This window comes from Ursus maritimus, unplaced genomic scaffold, assembly GCF_017311325.1.
Source record: "Ursus maritimus isolate PB19 unplaced genomic scaffold, ASM1731132v1 scaffold_13, whole genome shotgun sequence".
In the NCBI taxonomy this organism is placed as follows: domain Eukaryota; kingdom Metazoa; phylum Chordata; class Mammalia; order Carnivora; family Ursidae; genus Ursus; species Ursus maritimus.
In genome coordinates, this window is record NW_024423675.1 from 27916891 (window position 1) to 27930269 (window position 13379).

General features: G+C 36.0%; 1 protein-coding gene across 7 annotated transcripts in view; it reads right to left on the reverse strand.

Moving 5' to 3' along the window:
- CEP85L (centrosomal protein 85 like) overlaps positions 1-13379 on the reverse strand; it is a 225764-nt gene that overhangs the window by 31529 nt on the left and 180856 nt on the right. For 6 of the 7 annotated variants that reach the window (XM_040627699.1, XM_040627698.1, XM_040627697.1 and 3 more), the window contains 3 exons: positions 10028-10207; positions 2313-2465; positions 98-252 (listed from right to left, as the gene is read on the reverse strand). In XM_040627699.1, coding sequence (XP_040483633.1) covers positions 98-252; positions 2313-2465; positions 10028-10207 — 488 coding nt within the window. The remainder of the gene's footprint in view (positions 1-97; positions 253-2312; positions 2466-10027; positions 10208-13379) is intronic. The other variant, XM_040627701.1, reaches the window with a different exon arrangement.

A 13379-nucleotide genomic window follows, 5' to 3' on the forward strand; every position in this document is an offset into this window, starting at 1 on the left:
AATATAGTAATAATTATAAATTAATGCATTTTAAGTGAAATGCTTTATGAGATGAATAACAAAAGTAAGCATAAAAAATTATTAAAGGTTTTCTTACCTCTGAACTGTAGTTACCAACTCCTTTTCTTTCTTTTTCTGGCATATTAGCTGTGCCTCTTTTTCTTGACACTGTTTTTTGATCTCTTCAAGCTTTTTTTCCATATCTAGGAGAGTCTCTTGCAAATTCTTATTTTTTTCTTCTAGAACCTGAAGCTAAGGAGAAAATTCATAATATATAGATTATTAAATGTGGTCCTACTAAAAACTCTTACAGTGTTCTCAATTATTAATAGGCTTGTCCTTAAAATCACAGCATACTTTAGTGTACTTAAAAATACTTTATTTCCTCCTTTGTGTGTAATGGGAGAATGAGATTACAGAAAAGAATGGGGTCAGAAATTTCTAGAAGATTGGGGCACCTCAGTGGTGCAGTAGGTTAAGCAACTGACTCTTGGTTTCAGTTCAGGTCATAATCTCAGGGTCCTAGGATTGAGCCCCACCTCAGGCTCTCCACTCAGTGTGTAGTTTGCTTAAGATTCTCTTCTCCCTCTGCCCCTCCCCACCATGCTCGCTCTCTCACTCTCTAAAATAAATAAAATCTTAAAAAAAAAAAATTTCTAGAAGACAGAGAAAGAAAGGTAAATGATCTCAATTTGGGGGTATTTTTTAATTTTATTTTTAATTGTGGTAAAATATATATAACATAAAATTTACCATCTTTACCACATTTAAATGTACAGTTCCACAGTGTGAAGTACATTCACACTGTTGTTCAACTAATCACCAGAACTCTTTTCATCTTACAAAACAAACTCTATGTTCATTAACAACTCCCCTTCCAGCTCTGCTGTCAGCCTCCAGCAACCACATTTTGACTTTCTGTCTCTATGAATCTGACTACCCTAGGTACTTTGTATGGTATTTATCTTTTTGTGTTTGGCTTATTTCACTTAGCACAATGTATTAGGTTTATCCATGTTGCAAAATTTCATTCTTTTTTACATCTGAATTATTGTATATGTGACATTTTATCCATTCACCCATCACTGGAAACTTGGGTTGCCTCCACCTTTTGGCTACTGTGAATAAAGTTATTATGAACATTTGTCATGTACAAACATCTGTTTGAGACTTTGCTTTCAATACTTTTGGGTACATACCCAGAAGGCAAACTGATGTAATTTTTTGAGGAAACATATGGTTTTCCATAGTGGCTATACCACTTTACATTCCCATCAACAGTACACAAGGATTCTAATTTCTCCATATTATCACCAATGCTTTCTGTTTTTTTGATATTAGCCAACCTAATGGGTGTAAAGTGGTATGAACATGTTTTTTAAATCTATATTCTTCTCTGTGCCTGTTCATACAAACTCCTGTGGTACATCTTTAGTTCCTTTCCGACATTATCCTCTCAGTCTTATAATTTATAAATTAATATAGACAGAGAATCCATTCTAGGTCTAGAGTCTGTACAATAATGACACTCCATGGATTAAACCAATGATTCTCAACTGAGAGTGATTTCTTCCCCCAGGAGATACTTGGAAATGTTTATAGACATTTTTGATTTTGGAGAGGAGGAGGGTAGGAGCAGTTCTATTGGCATCTAGTAGGTAGAGGCCAGAAATGCTGTTAAGCATCCTTTAATGCACAGGACAGAATCCCAGAACAAAAAATTATCCACCCTTGAATGTCAATAGTGCTGAGGTTGTGAATTTCATGATGAGAAAAACTGAGAAAAGACTGAAGAATAGGTTTAATAGATTTATAAATAACATTTAAAGAAGATAGGCTTCACCAGAGTTGGTAGAAAGACTCTGGTGAGGTACTGTTAAGAAAGAAAAATGGTCAGTAGAGGTCAGAGGAGTGGAGACCACAGACAAATGTGTAAGAATTTATGGAAAGGTTAAGAAGAAGGAAGAAAACAAATCAAGGACCTGGAAAGATAGTAAAAAAATAAAGTCTTGTTGAGCCTTGGTGGATCACAGAGAATACTGAGTAAAGTCAGAACTGTGATGCACCTACGTGCGTATGGATTGGGGCTGTCAGACTGGTTTAGAAACCACCTTTTTAGAGTAGAATGTTGAGTAAAAAGTTAACACAGAGGTTTCTTAGGAAGGTAATCATATATTAATAAGACAAACACCTGCTTAGATAAAGAGTTTCTAATTAAATTTGAATTATAAAAATTGTGAAATTTCCAAAGGGTCAACTTAAGAAAGTAGATTTCCATGTTATTTAAAGATGAGCATTTTAGTTCATGTTACCTGCAGACTCTGACTCTGCACATCATCTAGAGTGGGAAGATCAGCCAGATACTTTTCCAAGGTCTCGATTCTTCTCTGCTTTTCTTTGTTTTGTTCGGATTCCTTCTGGCATTTCTTTTTCAGGCTACTGATATACCTATCTCTGGTTTTAAGCTAAAGAAAAAGAGGATGAATCTTCAGGGGCTTTGTGGAATTAAAAAAATAATAATAATATAACCAACAGTTCTAGTTTATAGTTAAGGCTACCACCAACTCACATAAGATTCACCTTAACTCATCAATTCTAAGATTCACATTTTTACAAATTTTCGTATCACTGAAGTCAAGAGTTTTCAAATTTGTTTGTCTGCTTCTACAACTGATGGCATCCTATAAACTGCAGTGGGCCAATGAGCAGTAAGATAAGAGTTTTTATTGCCAGCACATGTGCAAACTTGGTCAAAGCTATTCCTATCTCTGTCATTTCAACAATGTGTACATGTTGCTGAGTTTAAATGCTGTTTAAATTACCTTAAAAATGTTACATTATAATTTGGTGTTGAAAACAGTTACTGAGTATCCAGAAAGACAAAGAAACAGAGCCACAAGGTATATTTTTAAAATCAGTGAAGCAAATATTCATCTCTGGAAAAAGGACTCCAATTCCTTATTTCTTAAAAGCTATATCCAAATGTTTTATGTGACTTAAGACAGGAAGATACCTACAAGTAACTGAAGCTGTTTTGTTACTGACTTGGTAATAAATTGCTTATCATGTACTCCAGAAACGCAATTAAAGCCGGGAGAACTTACCAAAATTACCAGATACTTGGGAAGAAATAAGGGCACTGGTGAGACCAATCCATACCTCAAGCCAAGACTACTGTTAAGGTATTATGTCATAATTGAACATGCAACATATTTTCTTTCTCAAAATTACATATAGTAGAAGTGTGCTGTACCACTGATGTCACTCTGGGACTGATAGGTTAATTGAACACCTACTATAGAACACATACAGTACATGATTCTAGTAAATCCCAGTTTCCTCAGGCTGAACCTCAGATCTACTAATTTTTTTTCACCTTTCCACTTGAAAAATACTATCTTTAAATTTCATATCATATATTCAAAGTTCTTTAATATTTCAGCTCAATTACAAATAACATACGTACACTAATAGTTACCCAAAAAAGGAAACTCCAGACTCACTCACCTTAACTTACCAAGTCTTCCAAAATTTTGAAACTTACAGGGATCTAAAATATTTTTACAGCCTTTTCCCACATACACCAGGGAAATAAGTGCCAGTAATTAGTAGTAGAGTGGTTTACTCTCCAAAATTTTATTAAAGCTAACACTTTGCACAATCTAGTTTCTTTCACGCTTTATCTAATTTCTTTCAAGTCCAATGTATAACAACTTTTATTAAAAGAACTTCAATTAGAAAAACAAACCACATCTCCTTTTATCTATTCATTCCATCAATAACATGAGGCTAGATTTATTACCTTGGGTAAGGAGCAACAGCTGGTAAAACTGACAAACCCTATTATTCATTGGGGATTTCTCAGGATTAAAGGTCAGTGTGCTGGTGCGACAATTTGTGATCTAACAGAACTCACAGACTGTTGACCCTGATAATGACCTGAAAGACCACATAATACAATTCCATTCCCCCCTTCTCTCTTTTTTCTTTGAAGTATAATTAACATACACTGTTATTTTAGTTTCAGGTGTACAATATAATAATTCAACCATTGTCTACATTACTCAGTGCTCACCTAATAAGTGTACTCTTGATCCCCTTTATCTATTTTACCATCCCCCCTCCCCCCCACAGCCTCTCTGGTAACCACCAGTTTGTTCTCTGTGTCTCAGAGTCTGTTTTTTGGTTTCTCTCTTTTTTATTTTGTTCATTTGTTTCTTAAATTCCACGTATGAGTGAAATCATATGGTATTTGTCTTTCTGACTTATTTCACTTAGCATTATACTCCCCATGTCCATCCGTGTTATTGTAAACAGCAAGATCTCATTCTTTTTTACAGCTGAGTAATATTCAGTGGTGTTTATATACACCACATCTTCTTTATCAGTAAACACCTGGGCTGCTTCCATATCTTGGCTATTATAAATAATGCTGCAATAAACACAGGAGGGCATATATCTTTTTGAATTAGTGTTTTCATTTTCTTTGGGTAAATACCCAGTAGTGGAATTACTGAATTGTACGGTAATTCTATTTTTAATTTTTTAAGGAGACTTCATACTGTTTTCCACAGTGGCTGCACCAATTTGCATTTCCACCAACAGTGCACAAGGGTTCCTTTTTCTCCTCACCAACACTTGTTGTTTCTCACATTTTTTATTTTGACTATTCCGATAGGTGTAAGGTGGTATCTCACTGTGGTTTTGATTTGAATTTCACCGATGATTAGTGATATTTAGCATCTTTTCATATGTCTGTTGCAAATTATATACCTAATAAGGAGTTAATACCCAAAATATACAAGGAACTTAAACAACTCAACACCAAAAAACAAATAATATGATAACAAACAAAGCAGAGGATGTGAACAGACATTTCTGAAAAAAACATGTAATTCCTTTTTTGAATATGAGGTCCAGAGATCTTTAGTAACTTAACCACAAGTCACTGAGATAGAGGTGAGATTTAGATATAAATCAACCGACTGAAAAGCCAATGTTCTTTCAATTCTTCCACACTACACATAACCAGATTTCCATAAATTCTCTAGCAACCAGCTGTGCCTGGATCCCAATTTTTTTTAAATTTTTTATTATGTTATGTTAGTCACCATACAGTACATCCTTAGTTTTTGATGTAGTGTTCCATGATTCATTGTTTGCATATAATACCCAGTGCTCCATGCAATACGTGCCCTCCTTAATACCCTTCACCGGCCTATTGCAATCCCCCACCCCCCTCCCCTCTGAAGCCCTCAGTTTGTTTCCCAGAGTCCACAGTCTCTTGTGGTTCATTCCCCCCATTGACAAAGTCTGCTTCTGCCTTACTGAATGACCCTGTAAGTTACAGAAATAACTAACCAGATTATTTTTACTAAAGACTCCCTAATTTAGTTTTAATTTTTTTAAGTGTCTTAAGTGTGACACAGTGATGTCCTCAAAAAGCAGCCAATGGAATAGGTTAGTCATAATGTCTTCTACTATGAAAAGATGTCCTGGTTTTCTTCTTTTTCTTTGGCTGGTCAACGGTCTTTTTTGTTGTCAGGTCAAGCTTGCTGCCTTTGATCACAAACCTCTGCCAACACTCTCCTACTGGATACTATTCATGCTATTTGTTAACTACAAGTTGATCACACATAATCAATGGGTCTTGGGGGTTTTTCAGCCTTCTTCGCTGATTGTGGTTTGCTTTTTTTTTTTTTTTTTTAACTTTCAAGTTTTAATGTTGATTACTAAACTCAACTCCAGTAATTACCTCCAGGTAAGTGAGGTATCGCTAATAAATCTTCCCTATTCTATTTATAAAAGGTTAGGTTTTTCCTTTCAAGGAGATATTATTTAGTACTGAGATTGTTCCTAGAAGGTAATAGGAGGGCTCTGTTTTCAGAAAAGGTTTATAAATGAATATATTTTTCTTCATTTTAAATACAATTATTAGAACAAAATAGATTACTGAGAAAATGTTTTCCTCCAAGTTTTTTTTTAATAAATTATTATTATTAGAAGCAAAGCATCGGCTGTAGAGTTAAATTGTCTGGAATTTTACTCCTTGCTTTGCAACGGTTTCTACCTACATGCAACTGGACAAATCACTCAACTTTTCTCCAAGCTTCATTTAGCTCATTTTTTAAAATGGGGGTATAATATTTATGCCTTAGGGTTTTTGTGAAGATTAGTTAATATTAAATGAAAAATGTATTCAATGCACCTTAACATGCTCTCTAGCATATACAAGAAAGAACTTATCAAAGAGTAACTTCTATTGTTATTATCACATTAAATGTTTTTCTGTTGTAGCATCAGTCTTGATCAGGAGGATAACAGAGAGGAAATGCAGAAGGAAATAATGCAATCCCAGTCTCATGCTGGTCAATTGATGCATTACCCATAAGTCTATTTACTAGCATCTATACTCGAACTTCAAGAATTCAAATCATCTCCATGGCCTCTGACACAAACTCTACCACCTACACCAACCCTCTCCTTCTTAATTTTTCTGTTCTACACATTTCCCTTCTCAACTGCTTCACTCCACAGAGAGACTATTATTCTTCTTTTCCAAAAGTAATTCCTCCATCTTGGCATCTGTAATCAACCTTTCCCTATTTATCTCACGAATTTGCTCTATCATACACTCCTCTGACATCTTTGATTATCTCTAATTATTCTTTCCAGAGTCCTTTGCTGAGCTTATCTCACTCTCTTTTCTTCCCTCTTGGAAAAATCACTTGAAAGCATTCATTCATTCATTCAATCTGCCAGGCACCACGGCTGGTGCTACCTATGCTATGGTGACACACTGATAGATACATCCCTGCCATCCTGGAGCTTACAGAGAAATATTAAAACATAATGATTATTCAAAATTGTGTTAAGCACTGGAAAAACAAGAACAAAATGCTCTAAATAGATGAAAGGAGGGGTTGGAGGAGAAATATATTTAAGATGAGACTTGACAAAATAAATAGGTGACTGAGTAGTGAGAGGAGACAGTCAAGTGTTTACCAGGCAGAGAGGAAACTCAGTGTCAAGGCTCTGAGGCCAGAAATAAATCATGACCTGCCTGAGCAACTACAACCACTGCGCCATGACACAGGGTACTCCGGGGGGACTCAGAGCCTACGGTTACATCTTTCTGGCCATGGGAAGAATTTGATTCTTATTTTAAAGACAACATCGAGATGGCACTGCTGGGTAATGTAAGTGAAATGACTGGATCTTCCTTTTAAGTTCAGTCTTCCACACTATGAAGAATAGCTGGGAGGCCGTGGAGCAACTGGAACCCTCACACACTGACGGTGTTAAATGATACAAACACTAGGCGAACTCAGGTTTCCTTCTTCCCTTTTCTTTGCATCTCACAGTACACTTATTCACACCACAAAGGAAAGGGAATTTGCACAAGTGTACAGTGATGTGCCACTTTCCAGCTAACAGAGCTTACTGAAATTTACAGCCAGGGTGACATTCCATCTGATGTGTACTCCACGCAAAGCTGGTTAATAAGCAGCTGCAGGACTTGAAGCTTTCAAAGTTTTACTTCTTTTATCAGCACTCCTGATTTTATAAACGATGAAGCCCAGCAACCTCGGTCCTACCCAATCTCTTGGTGACTTGGGTACAGTTGGGCTTCATGGGGATCTAAGCATTTTTAATAAGGCTTTGAAGCATCTCAGCATAGGACGACCGGCTCAGGGTGCCCCAACCCACACGGCCAACTCAGAAAGGTCACTAAGCATGCAGAATTCAGGTAGTTTCTTGTAAGTTAACATTTACCCCGTGAAAAGTATGACTCAGAAACTCCACTCTGAGGAATTTATCCAGGAGAAATGAAAAATGTCTAGTACAAGAATGTTCATGGTAGCCTTGTTCATAATTTCAGCAAAATGCAAACAATTCAAATACCCATTAACAAGAGAGTAGATACATTGTGATGTATCTATATAATGGAATGCAACTCAGCAGTAGATATGAATACATTCAACAATATGAATAAATCTCAAACATATTAAGTGAAAGAATACCAACACAAAACAATATATACAGTAGGACCTCATTTACATGAAGTCCAAGAAGATTCAAAACTAATCTGTGGTGATAACAAGTGTCTCAGAGAGAGGAAGGAGACTGGGCTAGAAAGAAGCACAAGGGAACTTCTTGGGTGACTGAAGTGTTTGTTTTTTTAAGTGAACTCTATGCCCAACATGGGGCTCAAACTCATGACCCTGAGATCAAGAGTCACATGTTCTACCGAATGAGCCAGCCAGGCACCCCTGGTGATTGAGACACTTTGTGTCTTATTTTAGATAGCAGCTATACTGCTGTATACTATTAACTGAACACCTAAGATCTATACATTTGACTATATATAAATTATGACTCAATTTTTCAAAATATAATAAAAAATACATGGAACTGCAACAATAATGAAAAAAAGTGACTGGAGGTAGATGGAAAGCAGACAAGTAGGGCAAGATTGTATTCAGAGATAACAATGAAGATCTTAGAAAAGATTTGCCGAGATACAATAACTTAGACCAGTCTGGTAGTGTTGGACAGATTCTATTACATATTTAGGAGACAGGCTTAATCTGCGTTAGTAAGATTTCCAGCATGAGCAACTGAATATACAGTAATGAACAATGAGGAAATTTTGTTTTAAGAAGAGGGCACTCGGAAGGCAAATTAAAAATATTTTTTGGATGAACAATTTGAAACATTCTTAAGATATCCAAGTAGGAACTATCAAATATGTAGTTAGTATATAAATTGATTTTATTAAGCACTGGATACCAAAAGTAATAAAAGATGAGAAGAATAGATAAAACATAAAAATATATTTTAAAAATTGTATCCACTGAATCATCACAATTTTCTTCTTCTTCTTCTTTTTTTTTTAAGTAGGCTCCACACCCAACATGCAGCTCGAGCTCATGACTCTGAGATCAAGAGTTGCATGTTCTAGCGACTGAGCCAGCCAGGCACCCCTGAATCATCACTAATTTTCACACAATCTTTTACTTAACAAATCGCAGGTGAGAAAATATTTTAATCCCTCCTACATCTATACAACCAATGAATATTTCCTTAGCTCCCTCCAGATTATGGTATAGTATGAAACCCCCAAAATACAGAAAAGAAACAAGAAACAGGTATTGAAGTTACTTTTTAAATTAGCCAAGATAGAATATACCATACAGCTGAGAAAGAGAAACCATGTAAAATTTTTGTCAGTTTCTGGAAGATCAAAATTTTAATGCACACACACAAACTCACACAAAAATGTCAACTGAGTTCTCTATTAATAGTACCAAACATGTCTGCAGAAATCATGGTGACTTTTTCAAGATCACGTGAATGGAAGGTTCAGTAATAGAATAATAAGCTGGACATATCAAGAGAGAAATCTAAAACCAGTTCTGCAACTAAGCTTAATTAAGGATCTATGCTTCTTTAGTAAATTAGGGCTAGCAGGTAATCTACTTGATCTTTAATGATACTATAATAGAATGAGATGAAGTATGAAAATACTTTAATAAAGGCAAAAAGGTCAAATAAATATACAGATGTATTACATATATATAGATATTTGGCTTTTCACTATTTGTTCTGCATCATGGGCTTCAGCTTAAATAACATGAAGTTATGTGTTTATTAAAAGAAAAACAAAAAAACACCATCTTTATTTCATTTACCAATCCTTCATACCCACCATGACAAAGAAACAGGACCCCAAATGGAAAAGAAGAACACTTACTTGTGTCACATCTCAGTTTAGGCAACCAACTCAAAAAAGGTTTCACTACTCATTAGCAAGATATAATACACTGTGGTATTTTTAATCCCTCAAGGAAATCCCTAGATTTTTGTGGACTGCATAAGGTTTCTCAAAAGTTCCTACAAAACTAATCACTTCAATATAAATGTACAACTTGGTATAGCACACCCCTGAACCACAGTAGATGACAAATAATTAGATGCTGAAGGAATGTTATTGACCTAATTCAACTTTATTAAAAATATCTACCTTTTCCTCCAGTTTCTTCTTCTCTTCACTAAATTGGCTTATTCTTTGTTTGAGAAACTGATTGAGCTGCAAAACCTCTTTCTCAGTAGACGCAAGCTTTTGCTCAAGTTCCTCTTGTTGGGAATGGGACATTGATTGATCGGAAAATGGAGCCTGGAGTGAATTGTTCTCATATTGTGGCTATCAGGAAAGAAAAAAAAAAAAAAAAACAGGTTAAAAGTTTACTTGTCTTGAAAAAATGGAGAGAAATTGGAAATAAGGTATCGTACCAAGAGTATATCTAGGTTTTAACAAGAGACAGACCTTGGCATGAATCCCAGCTCTCCTATTTCCTAGTTATGTGCCATGATTAAATCAAGTTAATTTGCTTACCAATACCAAACCTCGATCTTCTTATCTATATAACAGAAAAACATAAAGCCTACCTTGCAGTGTTTTTTGGTTTTCTTTTTTGAAGAACAGAGATAAAATAAGTAAAGTCCCTATCACATAAACAGGAGCTTAATAAAAGGCAACATTTTTGGTTAAAAAGTATAATCAGAGATGTAACAGTACATTAAATACAAGTGAAAGTTCTAGGGAAATAAAAACTAGAGAAAAAATTCTTCACAGGGGATCATTTCCAGCTAAAATTAAATTTGGTAAATTATTAATAGAGTGTTTCCCCTACCTAGAAAGTAAGGTCCATGAAAGCAGGAATTTTTGCCCATCTTAATTGCTCTTAGATCCCTATTTCCTAGAATAATCGCTGGCATAAAATAAGAGCTCAAAAAAATAATTGCTGATTGAACAAATGTATTCTTGTTTCCATGAGTGAGGCTTTGTAAGGACTTCAGATGAGATCTTTCCCCTACCGTTTCCCTTGCAGCATTACAATGAGGAAAAGGCAGACAGAAAATACAAACATTTCCTCAAATAAATTAGAACGTGATAAGTGCCAAAAGAGATACCAATAAAAATGTGAAAGTAAAGAAACAGATTATTTTTCCACTTATTCAACAAACATTTACTAAGCATATAGTAGGAATTGTGTACTGGGATTCAAGAGTTAATAAAGCTAAGTCCCTTGGGGCGCCTGGGTGGCACAGCGGTTAAGCGCGTCTACCTTCGGCTCAGGGAGTGATCCCAGCGTTCTGGGATCGAGCCCCACATCAGGCTCCTCCACTATGAGCCTGCTTCTTCCTCTCCCACTCCCCCTGCTTGTGTTCCCTCTCTCGCTGGCTGTCTCTATCTCTGTCAAATAAATAAATAAAATCTTTAAAAAAAAAAATAAAGCTAAGTCCCACCAGTTTAATGAAGTATCACACACACAAAAAGACCATGAAAACTGTCTAAGTGCTAAGATAGTTGTACTGTAGTAGCTATGGGAAGTTTTATACAAGTGAATTTGAACTAGACCTTGAAGAACTCATACTTCACCCAAAGGTGGAGATACAATCAAAAATTACATAAATATCATTTTATCATGTGCTGGGTATTTCAAAGATGACAAACTCTAGCATTGTCCTTTAAAAACTCAAATTCTATCAGAAGCATAAGAGAAATAATATGGTAGCCAAAGAAAAGTCATCTTTTTTTTTTTTTAAAGATTGTATTTATTAGAGAGAGAGAGAATGAGTGGGGGGGGGGGCAGAGGGAAAGAGAGAAACAGACTCCCCACTGAGCCGAGAGCCCAATTTGGGAATCGATCCTAGGACCCAGGGATCATGACCTGAGCCGAAGGCAGATGCTTAACCAACCGAGCCAGCCAGGCACCCAAGAAAAGTCATCTTAAGTACAAAGTATGGGGAGGTTGGAAGGTAAATGAAGACAGCACTGGGAGAATGAGGAAAAAAGCTTTACTGGGGAGGTGACTCTTGGGATAGACTTTGAAAATAAGGAGGATTCTAGCAGGAATGGAGAAAGGAAAAAAAGTATTCCAAAAAGAACATTTTAAAAAGGTAGAAATGGAATATATTGAGAGAGTACCCATATCTGTTTATAGTATGGATTACAAGAGGGGGAATGGATAGAAGGAAAAATTTAAAAATCCAAGTAGGACCATACTACAGAATCACAAGGTTCAGAGTTAAATCTTAATTCGCAGGAAATGGGAAACCCGTGATGGTTTTATAACAGCAAAGTAGCATGAATTAATAAGACTGTCAACTCTGTTTTGTCAATCTCTGTATTCCTTGGCATTTAGCCACATGTATAGATTCTCATTAACTTTTGACTGAAGGGAAAAGAAGAGTAAAGAGGACAAGAGAGTGCTACAGCAATTGGACGCAGTGGACAGCAGGAATCAGAAGATATTGAGGATGGATATGAATTCACTTTAAGAAATTATTCTAGGGCCTCCTGGGTGGCTCAGTCAGTTAAGTGTCCAGCTTTTGGTTTCAGCTGGGGTCATGATCTCATGGGTTTTAAGATCAAGCCCCATGTCAGGCTCCACGTTCAGCACAGAGTCTGCTTGAAGATTCTCTCCCTCTGCCACTCCCCCACAGTGGCACACATATGTGCACTCTCTTTCTCTAAAATAAATAAATCTTTAAAAAAAATATTCTAACCTATTTTTTTGAACAAAAAGAGGAGCTGAACAAGAACACAGATAACAGAGTGAAGAATGTAGAATTGAGAGGATTTAGAGAAAACTATTTTTTTAAGAAGTGAATAGACAAGAAATGTTAGATAACTGAGGCTTGAGATTTTGAGTCAAGTAACAGGGAAGATCACATTCTGAGTCAAAGTAAGGAGGTCATATAGGAGAACAGGTTTAAGCAGATGTACTTAATTACAGTTAGAACCTATTGATATTAAGATGTCAGTTGAACACACAAATAGAGATGAATATCAAACAGAGAGGTGGGTCTAGAACTCAGAAAGTTGGGTAGGCCAGGCTAGGAAACTAAAAAAAATAATACAGACTTAGTTTCTAATCTGGCATGTAATGAGCTCAGAAATTGCCACTCTATCTGTTTTACTAACAAGTAAAAAAGATAAACAAACTAAAAAATCAACAACTCTTCTTAGATCTGTCAGAAGTAAGGTCACAGGGTAAACTGCTACTCCTGGAATTGGAGAAACAGGTGAATAGAGAAAGTCACACTTACCAGAACAGAATCTTCCTTGCAACCAATGCTGAAGTAGGAAAAAAGAGCTGAAATTGATGAACTACTGGAAGCTCAGAGTGGACAAGTCTGAAAGTCAAAAACTCCAGGGAGACCCAGTCATAGGGGACACCTGACTTGCCTGAGTTTACCTCCATGAGCTCTATCAGGTCCTCATAGTGAACATCAGGGGGAAATCTCCTCATGTTTCCAGTAGGAAGAGGAGAAAAGGAACCATTTTGAAATACACCAGAACACTATGT